Source organism: Mastomys coucha, chromosome X (assembly GCF_008632895.1).
Source record: "Mastomys coucha isolate ucsf_1 chromosome X, UCSF_Mcou_1, whole genome shotgun sequence".
Taxonomy (NCBI): domain Eukaryota; kingdom Metazoa; phylum Chordata; class Mammalia; order Rodentia; family Muridae; genus Mastomys; species Mastomys coucha.
Genome location: NC_045030.1, coordinates 47,279,978 through 47,304,502, shown reverse-complemented (window position 1 = coordinate 47,304,502; position 24,525 = coordinate 47,279,978). Strand labels below are relative to the sequence as shown.

General features: G+C 35.8%; 1 protein-coding gene across 7 annotated transcripts in view; it reads left to right on the top strand.

Moving 5' to 3' along the window:
- Positions 1-24,525, top strand: part of Tenm1 (teneurin transmembrane protein 1) — an 803,700-nt gene that overhangs the window by 638,865 nt on the left and 140,310 nt on the right. For all 7 annotated transcript variants that reach the window (XM_031355201.1, XM_031355294.1, XM_031355365.1 and 4 more), the window contains 2 exons: positions 2,735-2,951; positions 20,398-20,517. In XM_031355201.1, the coding sequence (XP_031211061.1) occupies positions 2,735-2,951; positions 20,398-20,517 (337 nt within the window). The remainder of the gene's footprint in view (positions 1-2,734; positions 2,952-20,397; positions 20,518-24,525) is intronic.

The following is a 24,525-nucleotide window of genomic DNA, read 5'->3' as shown; positions in this document are numbered from 1 at the left end:
TACACACATCCAGTGTGACTGTCATTTGCACTTCTTTGTAACAGTCTAGACATACTGTTTGGAGTGTTATCCAATGTGATAATTGGTAAATAGATATTTGCTCCTGTGCTGAGTTTGCCTGTAAATTATAATTTAGGGTTGCATGCCATTGTTGGTTGGCTTCCCTGCTACCTTTCTAAATTCAATAGGACCTTGCTTTTTTTTTTTCTTGAGAAAAAGGAAATCTCATAGGGTCAGCTCTGCATATAATAGGCATTACTAAATATAAGAGATTACCTTGAATTCTATACATAACTAGATGAGAATGTGATTCCCAATTTTGAATTAGTTCAATGTTTAGTTTTAGAATTCAATTTTTGAGATTACTATGACATGAATATTCATTTAAAATCAACTTATTTTCTATAATAAGTTGGAACCATAGTTGATAGGATGAGACCTGTCAATATACAGAACTATTATTAGTGCATCTGTTAATGGTTAACAAGCATGACATGAAGTGCTTCTGTATACATTATGTCAATAAAAATCACAATTCAATAAAAATTAATAAAGACAAGTTTGCATTTGATACTCATTTTTTCATGTTTGCATATGGGCCACCAATAGCAAACATTATAAAAACTCTTTTAATCCATCTGATATTTTTGCCAACTTTTCTATACATTCAGATATTTAATTAGCAGAAGAATAAAGAGATAGTGTGCTAATAAGTGGCTGAGAACATCTTATCATAGGAAGAGATAGCAATGCCTTTGAAAATCTAGGGAATAGCTGCAAATTTGCTAAATGATGAAAAAAAAAAGGGGAACTTAGTTTGAAACAAAGCTACATGTAAAAATTAGTCATAAAAAAAAAGGAGGGTGGTCCAAAAAGAAAGCATGGGCAAAAAGCAATTAAACAGGCAAAACAAGGAAAAAAAAAAAGCAAACTTCATTTTAAGACAAAGTACTGTCTGTGGTCTAGGGAATTTGAAAAGACCACATGTAGGGAAAATATCTTCTGAGGTGCCCCAAGGCTATTCTTCCAAAAGCCTCCTCCCAGTGTTGCTCCTCCCAGTGTTGCTCACTTTCCTTGCAGCCAGCTAGGATACATCCTCCTGGAGCTCAATGGAGCCACCAAGTGAGGGAGGGGGAGCAGGCAAAATCGCTGCAGGAAACCAGCGCCTCTTTTATCATCTGCCTTAAGGAACCACTGATCCCCCTGAATCTCTGTTCCACTGCAAGCTAAGATTAACATTTTCATGTTTACCCTTGTTAAACAACTGAATTAGAGCCACTTGCCTGTTCTAAGGACCTTGGAAGGACTTGAAATTTTTTGCTTATTGCTTGTGGAGTGAAGTGTCCATATGCTCAGTTAATCACTCCAACCACTTCTTTTTCTTTGCATAGAATTCTCTTACAGTGCTTCTCACACTTCACTGGAACAAGAGTCAGCTGTTTAGACGCCTATTTCATCCTCCTAAGTCTTGAGTTTCTAGGGGAAGAGGGTGTTATTTTCTTTTATTACCTCACCAAGCAACTAACAAAGCATTTTGTACCTATGACATTCTAAATAGTCATTCCTCCCTTCCATAGGTCTTGTGTCCTGTATCTTTCCTCTTCCGAGGAGTGAAACTTTTATGTGATTCTTTTTCCTTCATACTGTTAATTCTGAGATTCGCTGGAGAAAAAACAACTCCACCATTTGGGGCCAAATTTAAACCAAGCTTTATTAAATATTAAATATTGACTAAGAGATGGACTTTGGACAAGACCATCCCCTGGAATTTCCCAGCTAAAAGGCCCTAAGACATATGTTGCAGGGTTTAGAAGGACACCTAAAGGATGTCAGACTTTCCTATGAGGCTTTGTTATTTTCCAAGAACCACCACTCCTGGCACTTCAGGACTTTGCCTGGTCCTTCCTTGGGCAGGTGGTGCTTATGGGTTAATAGTGTGCATTCCAATGCAAATAGTGAAGGCCCTCAAAAAGGAAAGAAAGTGGCTCATTATGTTGATAGATACTAGGTTTAGCAAAAATTGAATTAACTATCATTGTTTCTATAAATCCCTAAAGTAAAATGAAATAATGATAAGCTGCTTTAGTATACTTGAGAATCACCCATATTAAGCATGTACAATCTTAGGACAATGAAAAATTCTGATTCGGTAGGTAGAATTCAAGTATATAGATATTTAATAAGTTCTATATGTAATTGGCTACACATTTGAAAATCACTTTCCTATATACTTTTCACCATGAAATTCGCAACCTCTATGTTGAGAATTATTTGTAGACAACCATATTAAGATGACTTTTAAGTGAAAATGAAACTAGGTTGTCAAGTACTGTTTAACTGTATATTCACAGTAAGGTGGTATAGGGGTAAGAACTTTTTAAGGAAAAAAAAAGTAGTTACCATTCTGATAAGTAGTTCATCAAAGGTAGAAAGATAAAATTAACAGAGTACTTTAACCAAAAGCTACATTTTAGTTACATAAACTATAGTCTCTAGTTAACAAATATTACAGAATTCCAAAGAGGAAGATTTAGGAACAAACTAGTTTGAATTTCTCTGAGATACCCTACAAACTCAGTGAGTAACAATTCCTGAGAAACATGCAGTTATAATAGGCTCTAGTCTCAAAATTCAACTTTATATTTACATTTCCTAGCTTTCGCCATTTTGCCTATTTGTGACTATATCGTTTTCTTGAAGGTATATATCACTATTGATTTGGTTTGCTTTCCAGATGGTTTGACAGACTGTGTGGACCCAGATTGTTGTCAACAAAGCAACTGTTACGTAAGCCCACTCTGTCAAGGCTCACCAGACCCTCTCGACCTCATCCAACAAAGCCAGCCTCTCTTCTCTCAGCACACTTCGAGACTCTTCTATGATAGAATCAAATTTCTTATTGGCAAGGATAGTACTCATGTCGTTCCTCAAGAGATCTCATTTGACAGCAGGTATATAGAAATTTATTTTGTCCTTACTAAAAGTGCTCATGATTTTCCTTCAGAGTAAAAGAAAATTGTCTTCTAAAGATCAAGTGGTTTCTCATTCCTTTCAACAGTATTGCTATCTTTCTTATGCCTTCTCTTGAATGCCTGCACTGTTACCAATTTGTTTCTAAAAGCCAATTGGTCAAATTCTATATTATAAAGTTATAGGAGATGTCTATATATATGTATGGAAATTGTTATTTAATGACAAATGAAAGTGCATTTGCAAACTTAATCCTTAACTTCTGAAAGATTATTTGAACGAAAAAAACCTTAAATTTCAATAGCTAAATTTTAGGTTCTGTTTCATGTTCAAAAGTGTTTCCAGGTCATAAGGGTTGATTGACTTGATATTCAATGGGAAATTCAAGATGGGACATGACTGTCTTCTCGGGAAGGCTCAAATGCCAGAATTATCTCTAAAGATCTGGCAACAAACACATTTAAATAATTTCATTTATATAAAGTATAATAAGAATTTGCTCATTGGTATTCAACCCATTCACTTTCATCAATGACACACTTTAATAATTAGCACAAGGTGTAATAGGTAAGTCTAGTTATTAAAGATTTCAAAAATGTCCTTCTCGGAGCTGGTGAGATAGTTTGGTGATTAATAGCACTTGCTGCTCTTTCAGAGGACCCAAGTTCAGCTCCCAGAACCCACATGGTATCTCACAATGTCCTATAAATCTTATTCCAGGAGATCCATTGCCATTTTTCTGACCTCTGCAGGCTCCTGCACACACATTGTGCACAATCATATAGCTAAGCACATACTCTCTTTCTCTCTCTCTCTCTCTCTCTCTATATATATATATATATATAGAGAGAGAGAGAGAGAGAGAGATATCCTTCCTTGATTTGTTCTATAAATTGCTGCTTCACTAGTTTTCTAGACTCTTGCAAACAAAAATCTTTAACAACAAAATGATTTGTCTAAGATCCTCTATGTATCTTCCACTCCCTGCAGATGAATTATTTCAAGAGCTTGATACCAGTGATAATGCAACAAAATTGTAATTCAATTTTAGCAAGTATAAAGTAGAGAGGGGAAAAAGATGTATATGAAAACTCCACACTCCCTTTCTCTTCAGTTGAATGCTAGAACTCTCAACGAAGGGGGGGAAAACCTTTTTCTCTTATTTTGTTACTGTGTCATCCTTATGTTTTGGGCTGCAATATAACCTAAAATCAATGCCAACATATCATAAAAAATGGTTGTTCTTCTAAGGATGATAGACAATATTTACCATTCATCAAGAGATTCAGTAATCCCCACTTCAAAACTTTTTCCCAGTTTGATAACCCCTCTGGTCCATCTTTCAGATGGATATAATCAATATAATTATTTAGATAGTGGAGACTTAATTTTGGAACACTAAGGAACAAAAATAATTGAGGGCAGTCATTCTCCCCATTTTCCTACTCAAGGTAAAGGGTAAATCAACTCTATAGCTTTTTCCATACTTGGGGAGAAATCAGCCCAAAAACAGGGGGTCAGGTGCTGAGAGAAATAATAACCTTCATGACTTGAGATGTGTTGAATAACATGTTGAATTCAATAAGGGGAGAAAGTCAGGACCTGAGGGAGACAGCAGACAAGTCATTTTGACCCAGAACAGGGCATTTGAGCACTAAGCTTAGAAAAGGTATGACAAACTTAAACTCCTGCAGTTCAGCTTCACGCTTCAGCAGTGCTTGTGAGGCACTCACACAGAGAACAAAACTATTACTTTGGGTGGTTAATGTCCTTCTTCTCCTCCTGATTTGATTGAGTTTTCACATTCTTTTCTAAAATGCTCCAAGTTATCATTTGGCTCTGCAAGTCACATTTAAATTCAGAATGATGAGTCTCCATCCTCCCCAAACTTGTGTATCTGTGTTTTCTCTAACAACAACAACAACAAAGTACATTCACTTTTCTTTGCTTTATCATTGGACAAAATAATTTCATTTTTAATCACATTTATAAATGATAATTACAATCTCTCAGGTACACTCATTTAAAAATTTTAGAATACAAATCACCCAAGCGCATACTATACTATCTCAATGAAATGGGGCAATTGTTTTTGGTATATTTTGTATATGTGGAAACTGAGATGCTAAGAGACTAAATCACAGACAGCAAGGTTGGATTATAGCATCTCCTATAACCTTTCCATTACACCACAGCTGCCCTATTTCTGCTTGTCCTTAAACTTATCTGGTGACATGAACCAAATTTATCTTGGATAAATGGCATTTAGGTCAACATAAGAAACTTTGAAACCAAACAGTTATTAAAATCAGCTTCAGTTTGTTATATTTCAATAGAATGACTTACAAAATTTTAATCAGGGCTAATGAAGTACTTCTGTGGAGATGAGAATCATGAAATGGACATTTTGTTCCATGGCAAGTATTATTGTGTATCTATTGTGAATCTGATGTCTGATATCTTGGATCTGTGTCATTTCATTTAATTCTCATTAAATTGTTCACGGTATGGTTTGTTAAAGTTTCATTTTTCAAATGAGGAAATTGGCGAGTTAGGTAAGTAACTTTAACAAAATCATAAAGAAGTTAGAACCTGGATTTGAACCTAGGCGCACACACACTAGTACTGAATTCCTGACTTTTAAATTGCTGAATTGAGCCACGGTGGCTTAGTTAGAAAACTGGAGCATGTGACTCTAAAGTAACTCATGACTCTTATATAGCCCTGACTGAAGACTAGCTTCCCTCAGATAAATCTAAAAGACTTACATACTATAATCAGCCAAAGCAGGGTTTTTTTTTTTCCTTTTGCTTTTGCCACATAACTGAGAGGCAGTTGAGTAGACAGGTTAAAAACAAAATCATTACTAATGGTTTCATTTATCTACTGGCAAACCATGAGCCACTCAGCTGGCTTGCTGTGGCCTATACTGTGCCAGTCAGTCTACAGAGAGCAGTACATAGCTGTGCAAGTGTAGCAAAGACACGCACAGATAATTATTCACCCTTGTGCATCACAAAGGGAATAGTTTTGGCTGTATTCTACTGGCTGCACTGTCATATAAAAGCATGTGAGATGTATACCTTCCATACCTTCTATGATGGTGTAATGTCTGTGAAGACACAAGTCGCCCACAGAGACGTCTCTAGGAAACTAAACTCATTCACCCTTTTTTTTTCTAAATACAACTGACCCTGTAGCTCAAATTTCTTTCTTTTCTTCAATCTATTCCAAACATGTCTACAAAGTAAACCACATAGTCTACGTGCCCTGTATTACTTATTACTTTTTAATAATGTAAATAGGTGAACAGAAGCATTATTGATCTTCAGTGTCTAAGCATTTAATCACTATTAATAATGTAGAAGGTTTTTATAAATATGTAAAAACAAGAGTACATTAAACTAAATGACAGCAGTAATTTGCAAAGCCAGACATTTCGCTCGCCATCACTAATGGAGAAGTACATTTAAAAACAACATCGTACCAGGGTTTGTGCAACCACTGACAGTAGGGTTAGCCAAGCTCATTTATCTATTTAGTAACTCAGAGGGTGATGCCTCACATCACTCTTCGTCGAGTGTCTCTATCAGATGTTCAGAATGATGCCACAGATGTCTTTTGTTTAGCCTGACATTTATGAAGTGAGTGACCAAATATAAAATAAAATGGAATATAAGATGCTTCTAGAAAATTCACAAAGCTTAGCACTGTCAGACACCTAGTTGTAGCACAGGTGGTCTGGAGCTGAATGAGGGACAGTGGCCTTTCTGGATAGGAAAGGCAATGCCTGTCTAGTGCACCACAGTCCCCCTTACACCTGGGTTATTTCCCACTTTTATGATGGCATGTTTCCCTTTTTGGCATTTGAGTTTTTCTACCTCTTATCTGTGGAAATTCTGTGGCTTCCCTTGAAAAGATTTTAAAACTATATGGCTAGGTCTGATTTCTTTCTCCAACTGCCTTTATATATTTATTATCACTTTACTTAATTAAGATTAAAAATAGAGAAAAGATAAATATGAGATAGAAATCATATTAACAGGAGAAACAGTATTTCCAATGATATTTCACTGAGTGCCTATGGCTAAACTAGTATGTACTTTTCCTCAAATATTAATCTAATAAGCTCCTACAGGACAGTATCTTATGTACCAACAAACATGATATCAGATAACTCAGGTCCCACCAAAGTAAGAAAGTGTCTACCTTAATGATCATTGTATTTATCACCTAGCACAATTTTCAAGTACAGTTTAAAATCTGAAATTTGGGCCCAGAAACCTGTGTTTTATCTCTGACACCCATGTAAAAATCCAGATCCATTTGCATCTGTAATCCCATCACTTTTATTGCCAGAAGTTGTGCACACAACATAGCAGCAGGCACTAGAGAGACCCTCCCTTGAAACACATTGGACAGAAGCAACTCCCAAAATGTTGTTCTCTGATACATGTGTTGTGTGGCAAATGCTCCTACCTACCTACTATCAACACAATCTACACACACACACACACATACACACACACACAGAGAGAGAGAGAAAGAGAGAGAGAGAGAGAGAGAGAGAGAGAGAGAGAGAAGAGAGAAGAGAGAGAATAAATATATAAAAGTTTTAAAAATAAAGGTCTAAACTGTTTTAGCAATGCTGCTGAATGGGATTAGAGAAGCTTCTTGGAATTTAGGACTGGGACCAAATTTAATACAGAACTAAGTACATAGTATTCTTCGTGAACTCCAATGAAAATGAAGTTAAATGAAATAGTAAGGTGTTTTCTAGTTCTTTTTCTAGAGTTGCTGCATTGTAGTCTTCCTTTTGGTTCACAGTGGGATGTATATCGTTATCTCTGAATTATCACATTCCTTAATCATGTTCTATAAGGACAAGGTCCAAAGTCAGACTTACCTTCTCCATATTTTGACTGTTCATTGCTATCTGGCAAACTACTTCTAGTAAATAGAAGAAAATACTTTTTATTATTATCTCATGAGTCTAAGGGTTAGAAATTCACATATGATATGACCAAGATGTTTTTTTCTCTGCTCTGTTATAAATGGGGCCTCAGCTAGAATGGACCAAATAAACAGTGGTTGAAAGAGTAGGACCATTGCTGGGAATCTTTCCATCTGATTTCAGCATCTCTCTTAGCTATTGTACTTTCCTGCTAGCATGGTAAGTAAACCAGCTTTGAGTTTGTTAGAGATCATATATTGTGTCTATTTAGACCAAGCGACTGAAATGGAAGATGCCAGTCTCTTAAGAAATGGGTATAGAAATTCCCCAAATGTAACTTGTGTTAAGACATTAAAAACCTCATCCAGATTCAAAAGGAGGGGCATGGATCCCATTTCTTGATGAGACAAATATTAAAGAGTATTTGACTATCTTTTATCTACCATACCACTATATATTCACAAGCCATGACATATTGCTTCACAGAAAGCAAGCTCAAAATTGAAGCAAGTTCAAAATGAGTTGAGTGGCTTCTTTCCTTATGAAACAGAATCTCACATAGCCAAGAATTTCTCAAACCCCGAATGTCTTCGCCTCTACCTCATGATGCTGGCTTTAAATGCATGTACCGCTTTGCCTGGCCTTCTTGCATTTATCAATGAAATCAACCGATATTAGTTGCATAGAATGCACAGATATTATTAGGTACTTAAGTAAAACAATTCTCAAATATAAAACTAGCCTAAAGGTAAGATTCCAACTCTCCAAACAGCACAGAAGCAAAACTCCTAAGGAGTGATTATGATTAAGATTATGTTGCAGTGCCAAAGTAATCGCTCATTTTTATCTTATACTATCTTCCACCACTTTCACAGCCTGCCAATAATTGAGATCATTCATAACTCCGTATCTGCATCACTAATTCTTTCTATCTTCAGTGGGCTAGATAATCAAGATTTAGTACCAAGAAAAACAAAGCTAGAAATAATAAGCATTAAAGTTAGGAATACTGCTATTAACTGACTCACTTCAGCATGCATCATTTTTGACTCACCAAAAACATGAAAAAATTTAACATACTAGAACTACCTAAAACAGAGAATCTAACATTCTAAAACAGAGAATTCTGGCCAAACTCTTCATACCCAAGCTGTCTTCCTCTTTTTCTATATCTCATTCAATAATAAAATCTTGATTCTTGTCCCTGATTAGTCATGATACCTGATAATAGCCATAATTACTTACCATTGCTTGTTTAATAAAACATGGTATTCTGCCCTTGGCTGAACTGAAGATATACAGCATTTGAAATTCGATTAATGGCCAAACAATTTATTGACTGAAGACTACAGTTAAAGGAAGGTTGTGGGAAGATGAACATTGTTAGAGACATTGCCGAGTGTGAAAGGAGAGTGAAACCTAACAATAACCACACTGGGCATGTACTCCTTATTTCTGACATATATTTTATGAAAGTATTCCCATAGAAACTTATGACTAGCTTATGACTTCATTCATCTTGAGAAGGAGATAGCGATGATATCATATTCCTCTGACATTCTTAATACAATACAATGTCCTAATATTGATTCTTTTTTTTAAGACTGGCAAAGGTTTCTAATCACTCATCCCTTCCAGAAATATTTCTTGAGAAACTATTGTGCACCAAGAATTGAATAGATTGATGTAACACATAAAAAGTCTTTTCTAGAGGCAGAAATAGTCAAATATCAAGATTTAAGTATTACACTATATATATGAAGCATATATAATTACCATGTTGTAACCCATAGATAATAAAAAAATACTATGCTCCACTTAAGAATAAGAAATGGTGACCTGGGATTATAGATGAGTGATTGAGTACCTTACTAGCATGTTAGAATCCCCAGATTTGATCCTTGCCTCTGCAAAGAGCATCAAATAAATACATATTTACTTAAAATTATATTTTGCAATAAATATAGTGTATCTGAAACACTAGGTTTTTCAAGGAACCTGTTCTTCAACTCAGTGTTCTCAAGTGCTAATTATTTAGTAGTACAGACATGTAACCTAGTTTGATATTAGAGGTATCCTCACAGATACAACAAAGTTATTAGGCCATTTCAGAAATGAAGTTAACCAACAAGTTTTCAGCAAGAAACCAGAGATGGGACTAATTGGTTCTGCTGACCACAAAGAGCTGCTAAAATTGACACACAAGAGAGACTATTGATGACTTGTAAGAAAAATACAAAGAATATTTAGATAGGGAATGGTTTACCTATAAACAAGCAGTTTCATCCTTTGGCATTTAGGGTCCTAAATTTTACTACAGCTTAAAAGTTTTTGTACTAAGCAAATGAATTTGAAGGAAAAAAAAAATCAGTCATGAAAAAAAAAAATCCCGTCTCCCATAGTAAAAATTCTTACTAACTACACTTTGGAGTCATTTTATCATGATAGATCCTACAGTTTCTTTCAAGGTAACCTGAATTTCAGAGGATTGATAGCTATTTCAGATGAGATTTATGAACATTACAACATTTACGTGGTTCATTTGTTCATTCGGTGATAGACACTCTCCTAGGCTATAGGCTATAGGGGACAATATCTCTTCAGCATAGCAAGGAACAGACGATAATGAAAAAGAGAAATCTGAGGAAGGAAGAGTACTGTCAAGTGAGATTTAAGAAAAAAAATCAGGAGCCAAGAATGATCATTTTTGACAGAGTGGTCCAGAGAAGCCTCCCTAAGGAGACAACACTAGATCAGAGCCCTCATAGCTTTCATCGGTATGCCAGATAATTCGGATGTGAATATTTCTTACCACCTGAACCCTTATCCAATAGATTTTCACACACTGAACCTGCTATTGACTTTTAGATGCTGTTGAATTAAGATTCTCTGACATTGTGTGCAATGAGAAGGTAAAACAAAACTATCTCAAGGAATTGCTACCTAGCAGTTACTATATATACTAGGTTCTACTGATAAATGCTAAGGGGCTCTGCCCTCGAGGAGTACACTGAGAAAATCTGACTACCTCAGACAAACTGAATAAGCTTTACAAAAAGAAAATAGGCTGTAGCCTTATACCACTTAATCACGAAAGGGGGCAAACTATAGCCAGTCTGCATTGATTACTTGAACCCAAAGGAATCCAATATGTAGAAAACATTTGATGGTTTAGAATTATAAAATAGGAAAATATTTTTAAAAGCCAGTAGTTTATAGGTTTTTGTTTTTAATAAAATAAAATGTAATTACAGTATTCAAGCACCCATAGAATTGACACTCAGTTTTAAGATTTCATAAGTAACTTCCAGAATGTCCACATATAGTTATTTGTTAATTTGCTGACGTACAAATTTGAATCCATATGCTGTTTAACTTTTTAATGAGTCTACTTGTGATAGAACTCTATTTGTTAATGGCAGGTTTTGAAATATTTTTAATCTAGGAACAAGAAAAGCATCTGACCATGCATGCAACTGGGAATTAATAAACACAACAAGACATCAATGCTAAACAAATTGAGGACACTAAGAACATGGAGTATTGGCATCTTCAAATTTAACATCTGTTCACCTTCTTTTCTTTCAAAAGGCCACTACCTATGACCTTCCCCCATCTGGGCAAGATCTCCACATATATTGCTGCTAGGGTGTGCTTCCTAGGGTCTTTTGAGTTTCATTTTCCTAAGCAGTCTATTTTGTTTATCTCCTTTGCCATTGTTGTCATAAGTGGGAAGTCAGGTTCTTGATGGTTGCTAATAAAGCACTTTGATCTCATTTGTGTGGAAGGTGTTATAAATGCGAAGGCAGGGTATCCAGATTTTCAAAAAGAAACACACGTTCAAGCCACATTTAAGAAATTATAAAGTGCTGAAGGCTCCCGGATTTGTAGTGCTGAGCAGCTACTGAAATCAGCAGTCAACACCTAAAAGAAAAAAAAAAGTGCAACTTTCACTTCTTTGCAAGTTCTCTTGGACAAAGAAGAGTGAAAAGAAATCAGAACAGAAATTTTCAAAATGGTATTTAACTGATTATTATGACGCAAACATTCTGAAATACTCAAAATTTTTAATTAGGAATATCAGCAACTCTACAACTGATCTGAGCACAAAAATTTATTTATTTTTCTTATATTTCATCAAGTCGATTAAAATCCAAAGGATCATATCTTCTTCATTGCTATATCTGAGTGAAACTATGTGAGTACTTTTATTCCAAGCCCCATTATTTACACCTTGACTCAGAAAGATATGTGCTACAGCTAAGGCTCTTTTGAATACAAGACAAGGTATTAGGACTATTTTATCACTGTCTGTTCTATCTAGAACAAGATTTTTTTGTGGTTTTGTTTTTGAATTCTGGCCTCAAACTCACAGAGATTCTCCTGCTTCTGCCACCAAAGTGCTGAGATTAAGACAAGCACCACCAAAGCCAGTGAGCTCCTTCATTTTATAATAAAGTTAAGAGTCTAAATTTCTCAAGACTACATTGATGTTGCATGAAATGACATGAAGAAAATGCCTGACATAGCAAGTGCTTAGTGTCTTATTTACATTAATTGCATATTTAATAATTATCAGATCATATGAGCAAATAATTTGAAAAAGTTTATCTCAAGGAATCATCATTTTCCTGGATAGTACTCTTGTTCTAAATTCTCTGTGATATATTTAGGAAGAAGACAGGATAGAAATGTGATTGCTAGCCAGAGGCAGGTGGATTTCTGAGTTCGAGCCTGGTCTACAGAGTGAGTTCCAGGACACACACAGAGAAACCCTGTCTCGAAAAACCACAAAAAAAAAATGTGATTGCTATTTTACAAAATTACTAAATGAAGTCAAGAATAATTTTGTCTCTTAGGAAATTTTGCAGTGCAATTACTAGGGAGCCCGAGTTGGTACCTGGAAGTACCTATAGTATCTATGCTTTCCTTGCGACAGGAAAAGAATCCATACCCAGGAGATGACCAGCAAAAAGGGCCTGCCCTTTATTTAATGACTATCCATTATGTGAAAGGCAGGTCCACAGAGCGTTACAGGAGAGGTTAATGAGGCTAACAAAACCTCATAGAGATGATTACGAAGATAGAGCATGTGAGTAATGTTTGGAATAAGCAAAATGCAAACAAACAAATATATATGTATATATACATATATATGAATGCATATTAAGCACACTTCAGACCATTCAAGTTTTGCTGCAAGGGCTTAAAGGACAACTATTTCAGGATTCAAATTCTAGACAAAAATAATCATGTGTCTAAACGAAGCAAACTGGCACTCACATGGTACTGAAAATGTAACTGCGTCGTCAGTTTTCTTATTGCTTCAAAACACTTGATCTTTTTCCCATTACTTTGGGGATCTCAGGCATCCAAAGCAAGCCTCTTTTTGACAAGCAATTACCAGGGCAGATGGGAAAATAGCCACCCTACCTCAGGGTGAGTGCCCCCATTTTGTTTTACTTGAAACATCACTAGCCATGAGGAAAATAATTCTGCTTAAAAAGCTATCTGCATTTTCAAAAGCACCACCTTTCCCATAGCCCTAGAATGTTGATGTGTAACACTCCCAGCTGCTTTTAATGTTACCCGCTTGGTAAGGATTATTTATTTGGGTGAGTGACCAATAGAGTAGGACTAAATAATCTTGCTCTATTTAAGCAAAAACTAATGAAATTTTATTGGGCTCTCCTATGAACATGCAGTGCAGTCACAATTTTTGAACATGAACATAGGTTTATGCTACAGCATTAAGTGATTTTTGTGGTGCTGTATTGACCTAGATAACATATCAAAAACATCATGTATTCTGTTGAAACACTCCCCTTACTAAAAAAAAAAAATCTGTATATTAAAAGCCTCAAATGTATTTAAATTAGGAAATATCAAACAATAATCATATGATAATGTATAAGTGAATAATAGACTTAATGTGCATAAATTAAGCATTTGAGAAGGTCTATTCATTCATTTTGCCCAATGGCACAGACATTGTTGGATTCCCTGAAGCAGTCAATTATCAAACAAAACCCTCCTGATGAGGATGTTGGCTTAACAAACGAACTGTAAGGCATCTGTCACATAGGATCTTCAAAGTCGTTCCTGAAACCCTTGAAGCAGTGCCATGAGGATGTAGTGCAAGAACCTTACAACTTTAGATGTAAAAGAAGAAAGAAAATATTTAAGCTGAAATTCTATTAATTGTTTCTGAGCATGTGCTGTATACTCCCAGAACGAAGATGAACATGAACAGGGGGAAAAAGACATAGTTTTGGGGCCATGTGTGGTTCTCTAATAGGAAAGAGCAAGCAATCTCTAACTGCCATTCCAGGCAGGCTATGGCAAGTACAAGAACATGCCTGTGAGCACTGTGTAATGAGAGCAATGGGAAAGGAGACATTGACACTTACCTGGAATAGATAAATTGGGTTAAAACATATTTCTGTTTTACCATCTCTGCTTTTGAAGGGACCCAACAGTTCATGCAATGGTTAGCCTTACATTTTGTGCTTACAATTTCAACACGACTTGTCAAATGCCAATTGTTGCAAACCTTTTTCCAGAGGCTTTTACGGAAGAGTTAAAACTCAAGGGTTTTATAGGAATAAGATTGTGGGTTGTTTATTTTCCTGTCATTTTATGGTTTATGCTTCCTGTCTCCTTCCCCAGGAACTCTTACAGCTTAATTGGCTGATTAGGTAATAGTCTTGCTTTCACAAAACTTTGGCCTTTACACATGCGGGATCAGCAGCACTTGGAAACTTGTTAGATCAGTAAACTCTCTGGCCCCACATCAGATCTACCAAATCAGAAAGTCTGTGACATGCCCACAGAAGTCCAATCTTTTCTTCAACAAACCCTCTAGGGGATTAAGGTACACATCCTATCAAGTTTGAAAATCCCTGGCCTATAGAAGAGACAGCTTACCACAGAGGCATGAGGACTGACATCCCAGCTCAAAATTGCACCCCGAAGACCTTCCTTATTTGTTATGGAATAGCAGTGATTAATGGAAACATCATAAAGCCTTTCATACAGCCACTCAGAGGTATTTATAGTCCAATAAGGCCCCAGAAGCAGTGTTTTACCCTGAATGACACAGTTTCCAACAGCAGAATTTATGCTATGATTACCCCCTGTATAAGATGTTATAAGAATGCTCAAAGGATAGCTCATTATGCAGTCTATTTTTGTGTCCTTGAAGACTTGAACAAACTGACAATCAATTCAGGAATTTATAGGGCAAAATTTGAACACTAGTGAGCAAGGAGTCATGTGGCATCTCCCAGCCCAGGCCATCTCAATGACTATTTTTTGCACAGAATGTGCAGCCTATAGAAAAGACCTCAGTTCTACTGTTCCTGTGGAGAAAGTTGCCTAACCTGTCCACATGCTCCTTCCTCCCCAGCTGTAGAGGTCCTTGATTCTGAATGTTACCTTTTAAGGATTGCTGATGCTCACATTAGCAACAAAAAGCAAATAGCTGTAACTTCTCTGGCCCTAAGCCTCATTTTCCTTGTGAAAGATTTTAATCAGAAATACAATACAGTAAATTACATCTTCTCTCGACAATTTAGTTTTTGTCCTTGTTTTCCAAACCAACTTCTGCACTTGAGGTTAATGTTGTTGCCAGAGGTGTTGAATGAATATTGGAAAGTTGACAGAGAAGACAAAAGACAATAAATAAGGACAAAAGAGAATGGAGCCAAGGGTTGATTTGAAGGCTAGAGATAATTTGACTCTGCCATGAAAATAGCAAATACAAAACGAATTAGACCTTATGCATCAGAGTTGTCTAACAAGCAGCTTGTTAGTTAAATAAAGCTCTCAGTATATTCTGCCCTGTTCTTTACATCTAACTCCAAACACTTAGAATATTCAACAGTGAGTTAAAGTGAAGAAGCAATTCCCTTGGGGTTGCTGCTTTAGCATGGTGACAGCAGGTAGACAGCTTGGCTGCAGGCTGTATCCTCCAGAGAATAGGAACAGAAACAATGTCAGAGATGATCTTCCCCACACGTGTTCCTAAAGTCACATTGGCCATGCCATCTAAGTTCAACTTACCTTGTTCTAAGCAAGTAGAGCAAGAAGAGGATCTTGTTAAAGATTTAAGGAAGCAAGGCATCCCATCCATATCTCAAAATCAAAGGAAAGCTCCCAGAAAAGATGAAAAGCATGACGTTCCTGGCTTTAAGAGTACACAAGCATAAACACAAAGCACATGCATACACACACCAATACACAACACAACACACACAGATAATTACACTGGGCTGATACTTGCTGATGACGAGCCACATACATACAATCCAGACACTATCTTCTATCATCTGGCTTAACAGCTCCGAAGATTTCTCTATGGCACTGAATGGATAAGGTTTCAGAAATAAAGATGCATTCTTAAGGATCCAGGACTTGGGGTTAAGGTAGTTTCAGTTTTTGTTTTGTTTCATTTTGCTTTGTTGTGGTACTGGGTATTGAACATGCTACTTAAGTGGTCTACCACTGATGTATACCCATGTCTCATTTAATATTTTTTTCATTTTGATATAAGACCTCACTGAATTGCCCAGGCTGGCCTTAAACTCAATGTGTAGCCCAAACGAGTCTTGTATTTTGTCATCTTTTTACCTCAAACTATTGAGTAGCTGGGAGTACAGGCCTGTGTCAACAGGCCAAGCCTAAAGGGAAGTTTAACATGACAAGTTTAACATGTCAAGGGCAGGTCAAGTGGTGTGTCTACACTAGATGTAATTGGAGAAATCTGGGTACTCTCTGGGATACACAATGGGGTGACACAATAATGGGAATAAAGAAATATATGTAATCTAGCATTTAGCTTATCAAAGATACATCATGACCATATGTACTTCCCTACTCAACTGGAGTCTCAAAAATCCATAGGTTCCACAGGTTACTTTGGGCCTAAAATAAATACACAAAACAAGTTATATAATTGGTATAGAAATTAAATGTCCTGAGTGGGTCAGTAAAAGGGAGCTAGATAAAAGGATAACATCTAGAATTGGGAAGCAAATTGAGCTTAGAAATTGCAGTTCACAAACTGGCAGCTAAAGGGTATAATGCACTCTACTGGCCATTTGTAGATGGGGCACCCTAGAAGAGAGACTGGGCTCAAGAGCTTTCTGGGTTAAAACTCTGACTGTGCCTGAGAAGATTTCCCCCCAGTTTTCTCTATGAAATGTCAGCCAAAGTTGCAGAAAATTAGAAAGAAGACTTTAATTTTGTCCCAAAATTTATATACTTTACACTGAATGAATGACATTGGTCAGTGATTGGAGGAAGTACTAACAACTCAAGGATAAAAGGAGCTAAGACTTATTCTTGTAAAAAATAGATGTCATGGAATGTGTAAATAATGAGAACAAATGCAGCAATATACAGGGGTATCTTAGAACATTTAAAGTCTAATACATTACAAAAAGAGCTCAATACCGATAAATGTAGAATAATACATTTTATGGAGCTTTATCATGTTCTGTAAGTTGGTGTGGATCATAAAATATGAAGAATAAAAAAGTAGGGGAGTAGAAAGATAAGTGTGTGCACATTATTTATGAGGGATGGAGACTGAAATGAATGAGAAGAAGAACAGGTAGACAATGTCTTGAATAATGATGACTTTGATGAGTAGTTATTACCCAAATCTGTGTGCTTCATAAAATATGAGGAATAGTAAGAAGCAGAAGAGTCAAGAGACAGGTCTCCTCGGAATGAGATACAGAATGAAGGAAGAGAGGAATCCAGGGAAATGCACAGAATAATGATGACTTTTATGAGTCTTTCACTCACTGCCCTGGATCCTTCATAAATATAAGCCATATAGAAAATAAAAGAGCAACAAAAAGAAGAGACAGATCTGTGTCTGTCATAAAATATGAGACAATAATGCCAACCAGGCTTGACAAAATAAAAACAAAAATAATTGAGTCTAGTACAAGTGTGGAAAGATACAATATCTAGATTAATGTGGGCAAATAAAACGAGTGAGTGTAAAATTGTTTTACCTAAGGAGAGCCAGCAAGTACAAACTAAGCATTATTGCACCAAAGCCGTCAACAAAGTTAACTGATGGAAGATTGACAAGTTCACAAGTAATCTATGTATAGACCTAAAATGACCAATAATATTTGGGGTGCAGGAAGGAATGTACAACCGACTTCTAGATGAGTTGTCTCTGCATAGTCTTTCCTCAGGTCCCTAGCTCCAATTTGTAAGTAGTTGGTAAGAGAGTTTTTAAAACTCTCTTCAACTTAACCTCTATCTTATCAAATATTTTGTGAAGATTTTGAAACTGTTACTACAGGGACTGGAGAGATCACTCACTGCTTTCATAGAGTGAAGAGGTCCTATTCCCAACATTTGCATGGCTGCTAACAATTGCCTATAACCTCAGGTACAGGGTATCTTATGCCCTCTTCTGAGTTCCATGGGCCTGTACTCCTGTGTTACATTTAAATATATGTAAGGTAAACACTGATGCAAATAAAAATTAATACATCCCAGCTCGTTCCAGCCTTGTTTGCTCTGTCCTATAGTTTTTTATTGTTGTTGTTTTGTTTTTTGTTTTTGTTTTAATTTGTTTCTCATTACGGATGGTTGTGAGCCACCATATGCTTGCTGGGATTTGAACTCATGACCTCCAGAAGAGCAGTCGGTGGTGTTAACCGCGGAGCCATCTCTCCAGACCCTTAATATATATTAAAATACATGAAACAAGCTGTTACTTCATAAATGTGGAGGTTTTCTTTTTCTTCTTTTTACATTGGGCTTAGAACCAGAAATCTGATTTGTCAACAATAGTTCAAAATCTAGACCTGGAGGATTGTAGTTGTCTTCTGTATTAGAGCAAATAAGAGGTGAGGGTGCTCAAGAAAAATCAGTGTTCAACTTACAGGCCAATAATCTGTACAACAGAACTAGGAGTACTAGTCTGAGCACTCAGAATATACATAAATGCTGACAGCAATAATTATATTATTTTCATTTGTATGATACTTAATGCCTTATAATTCATATTAAGGAATGCCCTTAAGAAAATCAGAATAAGTCCTATCAGCTTCAGTTCAAGCCAATTTCTCAAACTGCAGTATTATTTAGTAATGAGGTTTATTGTCTAAAACAAACTTAGGTTGCTACCTGTCTGTGAATTATTTGGAGATGCTTTCATTGTGTACTTTTGTTCTGTTACTATTAGTTTAGGGTTAATCAGGAAATCTACGTTGGTGCAAAAAAACATGGCCCACCTGAATTGAAGATTTATCTTTCCAGAACACTTTGAACCCTGTGCAATTTTTAAAAAAGAATAATATTCAAGGCTTTAGCCTATTTTTCCTTAGCCTTGCCTGTTTGAGCAATAAAATTCATAAACAAGAGCTCAGAACTGTTAAAGCTAAGACTGGAGTCTAAGGAAATCTCTTCCCTCCCTACACACAGTTTTAGTAAATGATAAACCAGTGGAAAATCCTCACTTTGAATCTATTCCATGGCTCTCTTGACATGTTACATACTCTTAAAATGGGTTACAATGTTTAACATACAAGCTGAGTTCGGAGCCACAGAATCCACATAAAGCTAGAACTAATGGCACATGTCTATAATCTCAGCGCACCTATACCAAAAGGGCAGGTGGAGATAGGACAATCTACAGAAGCTAGCAGATCAGCTAGTCTGATGTATTCAACAACAGGAAACCCTGTCTCAAACAAGGTAGAAGAAAAAGTCCAATCCCCAAGGTTATACTTGGATTTCTACATGCAAGCATATACACACAACATATCTAAACACCCAACGAAGTTTGCTTGCTTGGTTCTAGTTTCTAGACAAAATAGTTTGGCAGTGCATATCAAGAACTTTAATATAGTCATTCTTGTATGAGTAGATGAATAGAAAATATATACAAAAAAAGATATTGTGGTTAACTGTGGTTAAAAGGCCAAGATGAAGAAGGATATAGATGATCAATAGAAACTTTAGGCATACATAGATATTATTTTTACACTAACTAATCTAATTCATTTTAATTTTGACAAACAAAAGGTATGATTGAACAGATAGAACACTCTTTCAAGGCAATAAGAAGTTCAGCGAAGGAAAAAGAAAAGAAGAAACAGCATGTCTTCAAATAAAAGTCAGATTAAGCAAGTTGTGGAATATTGCTTTAAGGATAACGTATGTAGTAACAAAAGTCCATATTCTCAATGCATCAGATAATACTGATAGCATAATATTAACTTTAAAATGTTAGAAGTGTGAATGATGCCAAATATGACCCCAATGTTGATACATAAAAAGCATACCATGCCTAAAATATTATTAGTACTTTTTTTTCTAGTTGATTTAATTACTGTTTTTTTTTCATTAGGCTTGAATATTTTCCAGAGTTTCTATGACTTGACGCTAGAGTTTAATTTTATTGTGCTTTTCTGATTGCCTTTGCCCTTTTGTTGCAGGCGTGCTTGTGTGATTCGAGGCCAAGTGGTGGCTGTAGATGGAACCCCTCTTGTGGGAGTCAATGTCAGTTTCTTGCATCACAGCGACTATGGCTTTACCATCAGTCGGCAAGATGGAAGGTATGCCTTTTGCTTCTGAGCATTGCGGGAAGAAAGTACTGATCTTTAGCCATAGGGAAAGCCAGCACTCACACAATGTGACAAGGAGAGTTGAGCCCATCTTCCCTTTAGTTGTATCTAGAAAAGGGAGTATTGACATTTATTTCCTCTATTTCCAATTTAAGTCAAACCAAATTTCTACCATTACGCTATCATTCTTAAGCCCTCCTGAAACACTGGACATATGGTCATCTAATTTCATTTATAAATCTAACCTGAAAGGTCAGTGAGATGATGCCAAAAATAAATGATAAAATAAGGAATAACATAGGCAGTTCTTCCCCAATAAGCATAAAAACATTACAGAAATTTGAGAAATGACCCTGTAAAAAGGGTTCCTCTAAAAGTTCAAAACTCAGTCACATTAACTAAGGGCCTTTAAAATGTGATTTTCCTGCTCTTTGAAATGTAGCTCAGGGATAGAAAGGTAGACTGGCATGTACAGTGCCTGGGTTTGATCCCTAGCATTACCAAAACAAAGTCCCTACTAAGTTACCTATTTCCTTACTGATTGCAACTGATTGACCAGCATGGCCAGCCCATGTAACTAGACTAAGTGAATACCAAGTATCAACAACCAGACCAATGCTTTCTTGGGGTTCTCTAAGACCTGGGAAGTGTGACCTCAGAGATAAGCCTTTCCATTCTAGAAAAGGATTTGCTCCCAAAACCATTTTTCTTGCTGTCATTTAGATAGGCACTTGTTCAGAATCATTGAGTCAATAGACCCATGTGTCCATCCTGAAGGTAGCTATTTATGACTCTCAGGAACACTATAATCATAGCCTTGGGGTGCCCTAGTCTCCAGGTGGCTACCCTTAAAGTGTCCTACTCATAACAAACCACTTCAGTACTCACAAAAAGACCTGTTGGCACAGAGCTTTATCACAGTGTGAGAGACTGTCTTATTTCAAGAACCTACAATCAAACCTTATTAGTCCTACCCACTTCAGAAATGCTAATTGTTCAACTTGAGCTGCACTAAATTTATTTTCTCAACTGCCTGTCAAGAAAATGTGTGTAAAATTAAAGACTCTAGAAAGGAGGTTTTTAACCTACTTAAGACAAGAAACTGGAGAGAGTTTAGAAAATTATTTGTGTGTAAATTATATTAGCAACCAGCCATCTTGTTATTAGAACAAGCTTCAAAAGATGTTAGGGAAACAATATTTCCTATCAAATATTATATAGTTAGAACTCTCTGTTGATTAAAGTGGACCTTTCTCTCAGTTAGATTGAATGACAAAATTTTGGAAGTTCACTCACCTATAACTGATACACAAAACTACTTTCTGCCTTGCCAGTATCTTGAGCCATATGTATTAACTGAAAAAAGAATTATTTCTTTGACTTCTTACGACCTATTGCAGAGGTATAATGAGGCCGTAGTTTGGGTCAATGCTTCATTTTATTTTTTCAAAAGAACATAAAATAATTTTACTGTCTAAAAAGTCTAAAAGCTTCTATTTCCAGATTAAAGAAAATATTTAAAAGAATAATTTTGTTGCAATCTTTGTGCTTTGTATTTTAAATGCGAAGGCCCTCCTCTGAGAAGCTTTCTATGAAAAACAGGTTTATGTAAATGGGAAGTCTCTAGCAATGACAGTCTTTGCAGGATCCATAAAGAGTATATGCATTCAAAATACATGCCCCAAATGCCACCCACACTATCCTACTAGCATTTCTCAGACATAAAGTGCCCGGGATGAGGTTTTTCTTTTCTATGTCCGCTTGTTGCTCAGACCAAGTACCTTTCAAAACTACAATATTGCATGAAAATATACGCAAAAATAAAGATGATAGAAAGGCTGATATTAACTAGCAGATACAGTGTAGAATGCACGGTGCTACGAAGGGCCCTCTGTCTCCATGTATCAGAGCCATGAGTCTGCTGCAGTGCTTGCAATTCCTACCAGCAGCATACATTACCTTGGGTTAGCTTCCCTCTGCAAGTTTATGCTAAATGTCAAAATAGCTGTAAACTAGACATTATTTGTCTCCATATTAACAACTTGCTAAATGACAAACACTTTTCTAGGCATACAGAGAAGATACAGGGTAGCAGGCCGAAACAGTATAAAACAAAGCAAAAGGAAGAAGCTTGGTGGGATGAGGCTGAGTCCTTTGTGAAGTCAAAGATTAGATTCACAGAAAAAGGCAAGAAGAGTGGAAAATAAAAGTCAAGTCTAAAGAAGACACAAAGATGTATTAGAGTTGCCTATATGCCAAGTATATTTTCATTAATGTCGTCTTCCCCTTCACAGCAAGCCTATGGGGGTCACCATTATTCATATCTTCCCCTTTTGGCAGAGGACAAAGCTTACTGAGATTAACACAGCTCATAAGGCCAGAGTCCAAAGTTTCAAGTCAAGTAACCTTGTTCTTCTATTGTTTAGCACCTTCAGTTTAGACAAGTAACTCAGTCAGTACAGGTTGAAAGAAATGTTAAAAGTACTTCAGCTAACAGCAAACAAAATAGGTGACATTCTTAAAGATTCTTGGAAAACATTAGGTGTTTCAGGAACTTTCTTTTCAAGATTGGAAGATAGGAAAGTTCCAATTCACTCCATTGATGGATATCATAAGGCATATCGCAGAGGTTTCAATAATTTCCATCTATGAATAGGACTGGTTTAACATCTTACAGATTGACTAAAATCTATAAAGCAATAACTCTTCCTGAAGCTTTTGTACTTGCTATCATATAACATAAAAACATATTCTTAATGATCTATGTAAATGAAAGGAATTTGTTATAGGAAAAATCTCAAAGAATAAATCACTCAGAGGATACTGTGTTTGGCATTGCAATGGTTGATGTGAATTTAAGACAGAATCATCTTCCACTTTCATGTCAAGGAGTAAACCGAGCAATATTTACTATGTATAACCAGGTGGAAAGAAGAGAAGCATATAAGTCAATGTTTTCTAAGAAGATAGAAAACCGGAACATGTATATATATATAAGGTGTAGATATTCAGAGAGCAATATCTATCCTTATTAATATATATGTGTGTGTGTGTATGTATATATATATATATATATCCCCATTAATATTCACCTATATATATGTGTGTATGTATTTTTCTTATTATATAGCAATATTATATTCATTTACAGCAGTAGCTTTAGATATAGATATATCATATTAGATTCTTTATTAATAATATATAACTATAGTTCATGGAGATTTAAAAACCTAACTCAGACACAAGGTTAATATTATAAACTTAAGACTCAAACTCCATATATATATGGATATATGTAAATACATGTATATACATGTATATGAACGAGAGATTTGAATTTAATTCAAGGATTTGACTTATGTTGTAGATCCTGCTCATCTGATATCTATAGAATGGGTTCATATATTGAAAACTCGGGAACAATTTGTAGAGGTTATGAGCAAGATTTTCTATTTCCTCTGATAAACTTTAATTTTGTTTTTAAGTCTATCAAATGATTGATAAGGACCCAGCCCCATCTTCTAGGAAATCTCCATTACTTAATGTCAGCTGGTTGAAGAACTTAACTTTATCAGCTAAATATCTCCACACCAATATCTACGATTTTTATTTGGTCGAGTAACCAAGTTATGTAGCTTAGCCAAATTGAAGCCTAACACTAACTACTATAAGAAACCGAGAGGAAGTTTCAAGAACTCAGATCTCAGTAATCCTTCATGGAAGTAAGGAAAAGCTGGCCTACAATTTATTTGAATCACAACAAAGAGAAATGTACAGAAAATTTAGTAGGAGAATATATCTAAGTTGAGAACAAATTTAACATGTGGTGATTCCCAACTATATTCTTGACCCATAAGTCTTTGTCTTATTTGTAGCAGTAGCTGTAAATATATTGATAAGCAGTAGCTTATTAATAATAGATAACTATATTTTATAGTAAAAACTAACCCAGACACAAAGTTAATGTGGTAAAAATGAGATTCAAACTAAAATGTGTTT